The sequence below is a fragment of the Borostomias antarcticus genome (assembly GCF_949987555.1).
Source record: "Borostomias antarcticus genome assembly, chromosome: 24".
NCBI classification, from domain to species: domain Eukaryota; kingdom Metazoa; phylum Chordata; class Actinopteri; order Stomiiformes; family Stomiidae; genus Borostomias; species Borostomias antarcticus.
This window is the reverse complement of record NC_140257.1, coordinates 10,332,424-10,345,218: the sequence shown is the minus strand read 5'-3', so window position 1 is coordinate 10,345,218 and position 12,795 is coordinate 10,332,424. Positions and strand designations below refer to the sequence as shown.

Sequence of the window (12,795 nt, the reverse complement as noted above, 5' to 3'; positions counted from 1 at the left end):
GGTTATTTTGGCGATGGAGATTAAGGCAGGGGCTTTTTGTCATTTGTGCGAGACAAGCCATTCATCCATCCAGTTCACAGCCAAAAAAAGGCTGGTCCCAGAAATTAGCAGTTTCAGCTCAGCAGCAAAGTCGTCGGGCTGTGAAGGCAGAGAGAAATTGACTAATTAGCAATGCGCACTAAAACTTGACGGTTCTCTCTATAACAGCGAGGGAAAGACTAGGTTTTTCTCCCCCTTTCTCTTTTCTTTCTTCCATAGATGTTTGAAATCGCAGTCATTTACGCTCGACAGTTTTTACAATAGCCTTGAGCCATAATTTTGCGAGTCTCTCCAGCATCCATACCCCTGCATGGTCTCTCTCCACCGGCCATGCACGACCGTTTCTCTCCCCAACCGTGGATTTCCTATTACTCTCGTTACGACTCACTGAGCCCCAGGCCCAAGGATAATGATGTGTTGTTTCTTGGTAGCATAATTTGTCACACGTATATTTCTTCTTCTTCTTCTCTTGCAGAAAGCACAGCTCCCTCTCACAGTCACACACTTCTTGTTAATTCAGAAGAACAAATGATCAACGTCAACAAATAACAAGAAATAGTGACTTTATGAGTTGGAATCAATGGTTATTCTGAGGCACCGACCATAGACTTTAAAGGAAAGGATACTACTTAAAAAAGGAGAACAAAGGAAAGTCAAGTGAAAATACTGGGAACCTGAACCTTACTTTATTTTTTTTGACAAGCTCTGAAGTCAGGTAAGTTTGGCTTGTTCTCAGGCAAGCTGCTCACATCATTTAGTTGTGACAGGCGCTTTAAAGAATGTGGCGACAGCGAAACAAGGTAGCCTACACACGTTTGTAGCAAGTCTACAAACATAATTCATTAAGTATATGCAAATGTGCGTCGTAGAAGTATCTAAATATGTGCGTATTTCATTTATATTTGTTGGATAGCTGCATTTAATGAATAATTTTCGATACTCACGTCTGCCTAACTCAGGTAAAAAGGAAAAGGCATCCGCACAGTGATGACGGCTGTACAAACTAATTGCTTTTGTATCACTCCGTGCGTACATTTGTGGAATATGGAATGTCCTCATTGTGGGGGTGCAGCAAGATAAGAGTAGAACGATAAGTGTTGGCGGAATACTGCATATTATCCGTCCACCGTTCTCTTATCCAAGAACTTCAGCGTTATCGAAGAGAAAGCGCTGCAGCATCTCTCGCAGTTTGTTTTGACAACGCTCTTCAAACCGCAGCGTCCATTAATACGAGCTTGCGTCGAAAGAATGAATAAGTGGCACGTTTGTTTTTTGTTTTCTGTTGTTTGATGAAGAGAATAGCACGAAATTTAAATGGTTAGGCTACCGACCGAACCCTATGCAGAATAGCCCGTCGTCGGCTGACAAATGATGGTTTACCGGTTTAATCGGATGAATATCTATTCAACATTTAAGCGTGGCATAACGTGAAGTTTTTGGAGATAAATCCCTTCTGACTCTAGCCTGATAGTGATATCATGTTATGTTATTCACTAACGAAATGGCTTGAGGTAGGCTAAATGGCTGCACGGTTTATTTGTTGCCTAGGTGGCGTTCACATTCAGGAAGTCATGTCCAGATCGGGTGATAGAACATCCACCTTTGACCCAACACACAGTGACACCCTGCTGCACGGGCTCAATCTCCTATGGAGGAAACAGCTTTTCTGTGATGTGACTCTGACCGCCCAGGGACAGCAGTTCCATTGCCACAAAGCCGTGCTGGCGTCCTGCTCCCAGTACTTCAGGTCTCTCTTCTCCACTCATTCGCTCAACAGCGAGGGGAGCAAAGACCAGGGGAGCAGTGGGACCCCCTCCTCCTCTCCCGATGACAAGCTCATGGCCAGCACCCGGCCCATCAACAACCTTGTGCTCCAGGGCTGCTCCTCTGTCGGACTACGGTTGGTGCTGGAGTACTTGTACACCGCCAACGTGACCCTCTCCCTGGACACTGTGGAAGAGGTGCTCTCGGTCAGCAAGATCCTCAACATCCCGCAGATCACCAAGCTGAGCGTGCAGTTCCTCAACGACCAGATCTCGGTGCAGAACTACAAGCAGATATGCAAGATCGCGGCGCTGCACGGGCTGGACGAGACTAAGAAGCTGGCCAACAAGTACCTGGTGGAGGACGTGCTGCTGCTGAACTTCGAGGAGATGTGCGCCATGCTGGACGCCCTGCCGCCCCCTGTGGAGTCGGAGCTGGCGCTCTTCCAGATGTCGGTGCTCTGGCTGGAGCACGAGCGTGAGAGCCGGATGGGCCGCGCCCCGGACCTGATGAAGAGGCTGCGCTTCGCCCTGATCCCGGCCCCGGAGCTGGTGGAGCGCGTGCAGTCGGTGGACTTCATGAGGAGCGACCCCGTGTGCCAGAAGCTGCTCATGGACGCCATGAACTACCACCTGATGCCCTTCAGACAGCACTGCAGGCAGACCCTGGCCAGCAGGTGAGCGTGCGTAGGCGCGCACACGCACACACACACACGCACACACACACACACACACACACACACACACACACACACACACACACACACACACACACACACACACACACACAGAAATAGGTAACACACTGGGATAAGTTTAGGGCCAGGATGCTCAGACAGAGGGGGTATCTATATCCCAATGTTGATAGTTCTAGGTGTCAGTTGACATAAGTGTATATAGTAGGCTATTTAGACTCTTATAATGCTGAGCCCGAACAACTGTTTAATGTACAATAAAATGTCATACTAAACATAAATTCAATTGTATGCCCGTATAAAAAAAAGCCTACAATTAAATCATAACATTGTATTTACACATTGTATTACATTGATTTAGTAATTGTCTTGGTGTTGACAACGGCTATGATAATCACATTAGAGGAATAGTGATTGGTCCACACCAGTACTGCGTAGTAACAGAAAACACTCTACTCAATTACAATGGCATTACAAGCGAATCAATTAGCCTACCTGATGTATATTACAGAGATGTTAAATTAGCACAGTTATTACTGTGATATTATTATTTTGGGTTAGGGCCGAACACAGGGCAGTTTGTTAACCTGACACACCAGATGGCTTGCTTCACATAACCATCTGGGAACTCTCCATTGGAAACTGTTTGGAAAAGGGCAGGCACTTTCAAAAATACTTGGCAGGGGATTGGATGAGCCATCTGTCTATCATCTTCTATCACACGCTAACTTCAACCGCTCCTCACTGTCATCACACCTAAACCCGCCTAGCGTAGCTGTTTGTATTTCAAATTCCTCAGAACCAACGCTGATTGCACAAACGGATCTCTATGGAGAGTATCCAGACTGATTTGCGGGAGAAACAGAATGTCAGGATGGTCACAGTTTGGTGAAATGTTTTCGATTTCTGATAATGTTCAGTTATTTACCCCTCTTGGCTTCACTGTCTTGCAGTTGTTCCAATTAGCCATAATCTTTGATGGTACAAGTTATTTTTTACACCTGTAGGTTGAAAGCAGTAGGAATGGATGACCCTCATTCAGGTTGTCTGTTTCTCCTGCCTCACCTCCATACACAGGCCAAGCTGCAAGGCCTGGTGCTGTGGGTTTGTCAAGATCAGCACTCTCAGACAGTGAATGACGTTTTCAGAAAGATGATTGATTGGGGGTGCTCTGTAGGTGCTAGTGTTGTTCACAGAGAGGGCTGTCTTTGAGAAAACAAAAAAAAGTTTTATTCTGTCAACTTCCTGATCCCAGAAATGCAGATGAGCAATTTGGATTTTAGTCTAGCTACGGTACATATTTTTGCTAGACAAATCTCCTTATTCCATCCTGTGTTGTAAAATGAGAAAACTCATAGAGGAACTGAAATTAAATTACTTAAATCCAAAAACTCTGTAGAGTTATATTTCAGAGCAATTTATGGCTTGATTAATTTCACTGTTTCTCGCAATATTTTATGGATCACAGTGGTTCTACATCCTGTAGAAATCCAATATAAAGTGTGACAGTACAGAGGAGAGGTCTGTGTAGCATGTACTACCACAAAGTCTCAAAGACAACCACAGATGGGCCCAAACGAACAAGGAATCAAGAATGTTCATAATTAGTATCACATGGCATGCCACTGTTTCTCCCCTCTCAATTAATCACCATTATCTATGTCCAGGGTTCATTTGCATATGAATAACCCCCCCCAACACTTACCACTGGGCCAGCAGAAGCAGAGAGGATGCACTGAGAGGATGGCTATTCAGCCAAGCGTGAAATAGTCGAAAAAAAGGCTGGAAAAAATGAAATAATGACCAACTTTGTACAGCCTACAATAATATTGAATTGCATTGAACTTTATTAGGTACAGCAATGCATGTACTAGAGCAAAAGGTCTGGCTGTGATGCCATGCTTTCCAAACATGCTGCTGGGTATATGCTGAGCCATTGGCTGAGCCATGTCACATGGAGCCTCCTCTGCCAGTGGAATGGAGACATGGAGACATGTTACAGGTTAGGCGCCAGGACATATTTACTCATCAGCGTGGAACCCTTTAGAACAGCCCTGATGATGACTTCACAGCTAATTGATTAGATGTCTTAGGGGTGTAATAGCCATGCAAAAGCAAAAAGGTGCCAAATGTTAATAACCAGGAAAAAGCCGATCTGAACATTTGGATGTGAGTGGATATGTTTATTGACTGAATAGCATTTGTGTGAACATAAAATGATACATTACAAATCCATCAGATTGATTATTGTCCAATCGTCAAGGCTAATATGTTACACACTGATGGCAAAATCTGAATCAAGAATGCTCAAATTGAAATGCACCCGTAATTTTACATAACTGGTGCCCATTGAGGTATCTATCTGTCTGTCTATCTATCTATCTATCTATCTATCTATCTATCTATCTATCTATCTATCTATCTATCTATCTATCTATCTATCTATCTATCTATCTATCTATCTATCTATCTATCTATCTATCTATCTGCATTTTTGATGGCATGGCCCTTTTAAGAGAGTTGAGTCAGATACTGTATAGGGTCTTGCTTAAAAGGCAATTATAACATCCACCCCCCCCTCCAGAAATAGCACACAGCCACAGTAATACAAACACACACAGGCATAAACACAAACATACACTTAGGACACCTGAGATTGGTTACATTTAACAAATAAATTAGCTTAGGCTCTGAAAACTGAACAGTTCCATACTAGCCAGCTTGACATCAAGATACTGTAGATAAGATTTAGCTTTAAAATTTATTTCTGTTCAAAATGCACTCGCCATGACATAGTTGATTTTATACCCGCTGTGGTTGTTCTGCGTTTATTCTATAGAAAGCATTACTCATAACAAAACAAGCAGATAAATTGACTGATCCAGTTAAAATTCACCATTCAAATCATCACCTCCGGCCTACGCCAGAAACTGAAATGAATGCACCCAAATGCACACCAAATGCATGAATACACCCAAATGCACACCAAAAACTCTGTGTCAAGAGATGAGCAACCAACTATCTGATCAATTTTGAAGAGGCCACAAGATTTTGCTTTAAGATTTTTGCCTGTTCAAAATTAACTGTTATGATACAGTTATGTACCCCCCTTCCATTACTGTATATCCCCCCAGAACCAGAAATACAGGTATCGAAATGGCCACCATAGAGAATGAATGGAGAAACGGATTGTACCAACTGAATAGCGGCCAATGAGTGTTTATTCTCCATGCTTATTACGATAGTAATCGACTCCAAACTGCTCAAAAGCAGATAGCTAGATTCTGTAGGCCGAGAGGAATCCAATGATATCCACCTCTTGACATTTAGTCGATTTTACTGACCGTTAGATCAAGACCAATTTCATGCAACGGCTGTACATGATTACACGCACGTTCATGACCTCCGCTGCCATCCTAAGGGAAACACTGTAATGTATATCAAACATATTCTGTTCGTTAGGTATTTTGACCTTTCTTTATTACTACATTAAGCTAGAATGCTAACGGAAGGCTATCTGTAGCTAGCTAGCTGGTAGAATTATAAGCCGCCCCTTGGCATCATGGATCTTGGTATGGGGTTGACCACAGCATTGGTTGAGAACGTATCCTGCCGGGTGGAACTACTTTTTACCGGACAGAGTCCGTTGAGAACCCCTGATCCAAGCAACTTCACAGACGACACTGCACGTTCTAGGGACCTGAGAAATACACCTGCTGAAAGTCAACTTCATACATTGGTTGGTTGTTGAGATAATCGTGAACACCTTATGTACCGTACGTATGTAGACACCCAAATCATTATATAGTACAGTAGATACCCATTATACAGACACTCATGGACCACAATGCAACGCAGAGCCTATGAATAATATCAGGGATTATTCTGCACTGGCTTATTATGTGTCTCTTCCAGTTGATGTATGTCATAACTAGGTGTTCCTCCACTCCTGTCCACTCTCCCTCATGATAGGATCCGCTCCAATAGGAGGATGCTGCTGCTGGTGGGGGGCTTGCCTCCTGGACCTGATCGTCTGCCCAGTAATTTGGTCCAGTACTACGATGATGAGAAGAAGACATGGAAGATCCTCACAAGTCAGTAGTCTTCCACCCTCTCAAACGCTCTTCTGTGGCCATGACTGGATGAATGAATGACTGAATGAATAACTGACTGAATGAATGATTGGATGAATGAATAACCCACACTTTTGCCATGCAGGGGTATGTGCTTTTGAGGATATGAGCAGTAATCGAAAACAACAACAACAACAATTCATTAAACGAAGCATGATAATTCCATAACAATGAATGACAATACGTCCAGAATATAAAGACAATCCTGACATTGTGGCTCTAGCACAGGTTAATTTCCAGATTAAAATGAGAGAAGGGGTTCCTTAAATCCTGGAGGTAATGATGTATCACTATCACTTTTAATATAAGTTTTTAATCAGAGCGTGACTTCACACCCCTGTAGGGCTTTATGCCTGGGTTCCCTTGTTTTTGCTGAAACCTCTTGACGTGACGCATGGCGAGATTCATTTGACTCTGGTGATCTATTGAGGTGCAGATGAAACTATAGAGGATGACATGTAACCATCCAACAGCTTTTAAAGAGATACATGACTATACTGTGCTACAGTACTACTACGACGCTTTACTACTCTACAAAACTATATAAGGTGTGGAGATGGATTTAGCCTTAGAAAAGAAAGATGCCTCTAGACGTTTTGAATTTACAAGGCAATTAAATCATTTGGACATTGTATATCCTTTCAAATTTAAAATGGGGAAAATTTTCTAAGCTAAAAGCGATTGTTCACTATTTATTGGTAGGTTGTTTCAGTGTCAAAGTACAGTACTGACACTGTTACATTGTTGCCAATGAATACCCAAAGAAATCAATAAAAAAAGAAAGATAAACCCTGTACAAAGAATATATTCATTCAATTCATCGTACATTTACAAAGACAAAGAACACTATTGCAGCACATGGCTGGAGATAAACAGTAGTGCCCCTTGCTCTCTTTCTCAGCTGTCTAGGCTAACCTTTCTGAGAGACATCACTGTGTTCCTGCCACATTCCAAAGGTCAAACTAGTGTTAATGGGAGACCTTATTTGTCCTTTGCATCATCATCTCTGCTCTTATCGAGTTTTTGTCCTCTGGTCTGGTGTGGATCAAACCCTGCTAATGCCTTTCCATTCATACACATTAAGCTCAGGTCCACCTGCTGTCAGACTGACCCCATGCACTCCCCTTCCTACTGGGTTCCTGGAGTGCTCCTATTGCTGGTCTGTGTCCCATGACGTTATGTCAACTACAGTTTTCTTTGAACAGTGCAAACGGTCTTAGATATTATGACTCACACTCAATTCAATATCAATTCACAGCTTGTCTGTCAGTCACTGTCAATATGAGAGCTATTTCTGGGTACTGCTACCAGTGAAATATAATGAAATATAGTGAAATCCTGATTTTTTTACCTGATCTTTTGTCAGGCAGGGTTATAAACACACAGGTAGACACTGGACAGGAGCAGCCTGTAGCCCTGGTGATATTTGCTAATGGCATTTTCCCATTAAACCCATCACACTCATTGGTCTAAAGTGCAACAAGCAAAAGGTCAATGGGGATTTCCATCATTCAAAAAGTAAAAGTTAACACTCAAATGGCCCGTAGCCGAGTGCAAGGACAAAACTGCGGAATCATCCCCCTTACCACATCACTGGCCGTCTGATGTAGCTTCCGCACAATGGATGTGGAATAGAAGATTATTAACATTCAATCATAACTTTTCAATGAGGCGAAACCTGAGAAGGACAGAGTTTGATTAAGACATTCATCAACACAATTTAGGAAGGATCTGATCCCTCTTGCCATGTCAGATTTCTGCCGTTGCTGCTGCTGCTGGCTGGTTCTAATGGAACGTTTGCCATCTAGTGTACCCATTGAGGCATGACGAATGAGAGGACAAAGGCACGGGACTCAGTCACGCCAGGCGGTGCCTGGTGCCTGAATCAGACTGACGTCATCATCGCTTTCACTTCAAAATTCATCTTGTCTGACCCCCTTATTTTATTGTTGTTAATGAAAACAATGCTTTGTGGAGGTAGGTGTTTATCATGATGTGAAATTACAGTCCTTCTGAGGTAGCGACGGCGCCTTAACTGCGGAGTCATTCGGTCAACCCCGAGCGTGCCGCTATGCGGAGGTGTGGGACTCCCTCTAGTGAGCCTGACTGCTTACTGTCCATCTCTCAGGGACGGCACCACCTCCCCCGGCTGCTTCTAACCCCGGGGTCAGGCTTAGGTTTAATGGATAAGGATATCACAAAGACTAGTGGAAAATAGATTTAAAACTTTATTTTGTCTTCACGACTACTAAATCAAATTCTGAGTTGATCACTGATCGGCCCCCCTAGGCTAGGATGTAAGGCTGCAAGACTCAAAGTTGACATGGACTACATCACAAAGCCAACTGCTTGGACCTTTATCATGGAGAATGAACCTGCTTTTTTCAAACATGGTTACAGTACTTTTCCATCAGTGCAGACAGTGAAGCTGATTTTTCCCTCAGTGAACTCTTTCCTCATCGCGGTGTCAAGTGTTGTTCAGTGTAAGACAAGAAAAAAAGGACCACTCATCCGAGTCCCTATGCTGACTGAATGATAATATGAAATAGCATGTAGGGAAATCTCGCATGTGTCTAGACTTTCAGGTGCAGTGGAGGCAGGAACTATAATCCCCCCTCACCCACCCCCCCGCTCTCCTCATTCAAGATAAAGCTGTTTCTACAGGAACCTCTCCTCCATAGAGGGTCCTCTTGTGTTAGAAAGCCGGAGTGAGATTGCAGAGAGAGGCCGATCGGAAAGAAATGAGATTCAGGGCTGTCTAATTCTACAGCAACTGTGATCCATCAGTCGATGGGGAGGTGACAGTGGAAATGACTGATGGAGACAGACAGGTGGGCTTCACCATTCCACTGATTTACGCTCAAAAGGCAGCGGGCCCGAGATTTATTGAGTGAACATGATCATGTTCATTATGACTGTCGCCTAAGACCATTTCTCTCCAACTCAATGGGGTCATTTTAGGCAGGGGAGGAGATGTAGAAAAGAGGGGGGGGGGGGCAAACATACACAAGGGAAACATCTAAGACACCCAACACCTTCAGACACCTAACCCCAAAATTGCTCCCAATGAGCAGGTTAGCACCTTGCATGGCAGCTACCGCCATTCGTGTGTGAGTGTGTGTGTGAATGGGTGAATGAGAGGCCATTGTAAAGCGATTTGAGTGCCGCTAAGGTGGAAAAGCGCTGTAAGTGCAGTCCATTTACCATTTATAGGAATTATTCTAGCTTGGGCATATTTGCGCCTGTGTTGAATTGGAATGACGAATGAGAGTGGTTTTGCTGCGGGCTTGTAGCTTGAACTGGTTTGAACCCGTTGGATCATGGTTTTGGATGTGTCCATCTCAAGATCAGTTTACAGACAGATCTGCCTGAATCCCTCCCCATCGTTGTGTCTCCTTTCGTCTAGTAATGCCTTACAACAGTGCACATCACTGTGTGGTTGAGGTGGAGAACTTCCTGCTTCTGCTTGGTGGTGAGGACCAGTGGAACCCCAACGGTACAATAATAACCTGCAATACGGACATTCAAATACTATACGTTTTTAATGCATTGTTTTCATTGTTAATGGTAATGGTTAATGCTAATTCTTACATTTGTTTGGCAGGCAAACACAGCACTAATTATGTCAGCCGCTACGATCCCAGATTCAATAGTTGGATACAACTTCCGGCCATGCAGGAACGGTGAGTCAATATGAACAAAAATGTGAACAAAATAAAAATACTGTACACACACGTTCACACAAACACACACACACACACACTCACATCTGTTGATAACTGTTCAATGAAAGTAATAATAATAATAATAATAATAATAACTTTAATTTATAAAGCACCTTTCATGAAACCCAAGGTCGCTTTACATCAGAGCAAATAAACAGACAAGAGACAACAACAAGAACAAACACCACCAACAACATCAAGAACAACCAATTTAGCTGGTTGTATTTTTAATGATATTGTCTGGCTGACACCTCTTCCTCAGGAGAGCCAGTTTCTTCGCCTGCCGCCTGGATAAGCACCTGTACGTGATTGGTGGGAGGAACGAGACAGGCTACCTCTCCAGCGTGGAGTCCTTCAACCTGGAGACCAATGAGTGGAACTACGTGTCCTCCCTCCCCCAGCCCCTGGCCGCCCACGCCGGGGCAGTGCACAACGGGAAAATATACATCTCAGGTTAGAGCTCTTCATTCTCTCTCTCTCTCTCTCTCGCTGTCTCTCTCTCTCTCTCGCTCGTCACCGTTCATCTTAAGTAAGATAATCACGGCCTCTTCATTCTGACACCAGTCTCGGCTAGATCAACAGAAGGATCAGCCGATGTTCCGTGTGCTGTACCTGCAGATGTGCAGGAGTCACGTAGCAGTGGATGCAGAGAATGCACTAATGTCCTCAGACACACTGCCGGCCCTGCTCTGACGATTTACGCTACCTTGTCGAAAAATGCTACCGTAGTGCAAATCGATAGCAAAGACCATTATTTGATAGAGGATTTTGGTCTAGCAAAATATGCTACCCCTGAAATCTTACATAAATATGTTATAATAGAGTATTAAATTATGCTCCCCATATTCTTACAGTATACATGGAGTGGTGAAATATAACATTATTTTGTAGTGGGAGCATTATTTGATGAGGATATTGGCGGGAGGAACGAGACAGGCTACCTCTCCAGCGTGGAGTCCTTTAACCTGGATATTGGTATTAGAAATAGAAGATCCCTGAAATCTTACATAAAGATGTAATCAAAATATTCTCACCACATTCTTACAGTACACTTAACCCTGTTTTTAATCAAAAAACATGAAAGATGTCATAATGCTGTTTTTCTTATCCAGAGTTATATACATGCATCTGCAAGGCCTGCTAGGTAGCACCGCACGATAGGTAGCATACATCGTCAGAACACTGTCCCTGTTCTGTCTCAGAGTGATGACTGTATCTGTTACACCCACTGCTGCAGTAACATACAGTGCTTTGTGTATTTACAGTATGTATTACTCCCAATTGTTACAGGAGGAGTCCACAATGGAGAGTATGTGTCCTGGCTCTACTGCTATGACCCCATAATGGACGTGTGGGCCAGGAAACAGGATATGAACACAAAGCGGGCCATTCACACCCTGGCGGGCCTGAACGACCGCCTCTACGCCATCGGTGGCAACCATTTGAAAGGTACAGTATGGAGCGACGAGATCCGAGAGGAGGTGGTGCCCGTCAAAGTCAATGACCCCGATCAGATAGTGAAGATATGCAGTAGCGTCTTTTAAGAGTGCAAAAAAGCACAATGATGATTCTTTTTCACCATTGTTTTCCCTTCGCGTCTCTCCCTCTCCTTCTCTCAGGATTCTCCCATCTGGACGTGATGTTGGTGGAGTGCTACGACCCTAAAGGAGACGAGTGGAACATCCTGCAGACGCCCATCCTGGAGGGCCGCAGCGGACCGGGCTGTGCCGTCCTGGACGAGAGCATCTACCTGGTGGGCGGCTACAGCTGGAGCATGGTGAGGGCCCCCTTCCCACCCTCTGGGCCTTAACTTGGAGAAACCTACTGTTTACCCACGGCATGTTAAATTGAACATATTGTGCTTGTTTGTGCTCGTTCCAGTGTGTTCAGACTGGTCTATTTGTGTCTTAGCATTAAACCTGCACCATGCATTGTAGTTGGCTAGAGCATTGAGAGATTTCAAAACAGACTTAACAGGTTTTAAGGAGAGACGGTATTTAGCAATTTAAAGTCACGGTCGATGACATTATGATATTGACAACTGGCTGTGTGCTGTGTCGCAGGGAGCCTACAAGTCTTCCACCATCTGCTACAGCCCGGAGAAAGGAACATGGACAGAGTTGGAGGGAGAGGTAGCGGAGCCCTTGGCCGGCCCAGCCTGCTCCACAGTCATATTACCTGCCTGTTTACCCTTCAACAAATAACAGCCTCCTGACCAGACAGAGGGAGAGCCCGAGAGCTGTGATGGGGAAAGGGACCATCAAAGAACAAACAGTCGTCAACAAAATTTTGTGATTGAGCCTCCAATCAGACGATGGGGTGTGTATAAATTATTTTTTTACAGGTTTGACAAGAGCACTTTCGTTATTGCCTACTGAAGGTTTGAAAAGTAATCACGTATACATGTATTTAAACTCATCTGTGTTGAACCTCAGAAAAT

At 43.9% G+C, this 12,795-nt stretch overlaps 1 protein-coding gene across 1 annotated transcript; it reads left to right on the top strand.

Annotated features, from left to right (window-relative positions):
* Nucleotides 1-1,610: 1,610 nt before the first annotated feature.
* On the top strand, nt 1,611-12,559 carry klhl14 (kelch-like family member 14; the record flags this gene model as incomplete). Its single annotated transcript, XM_084457990.1, has 8 exons — nt 1,611-2,479; nt 6,470-6,591; nt 10,037-10,126; nt 10,235-10,313; nt 10,618-10,808; nt 11,646-11,804; nt 11,975-12,132; nt 12,419-12,559. The coding sequence occupies 8 exons, from the start codon at nt 1,611-1,613 to the stop codon at nt 12,557-12,559; spliced, it is 1,809 nt and encodes a 602-aa protein (XP_084314116.1).
* Between the last annotated feature and the right edge of the window lie 236 nt (nt 12,560-12,795).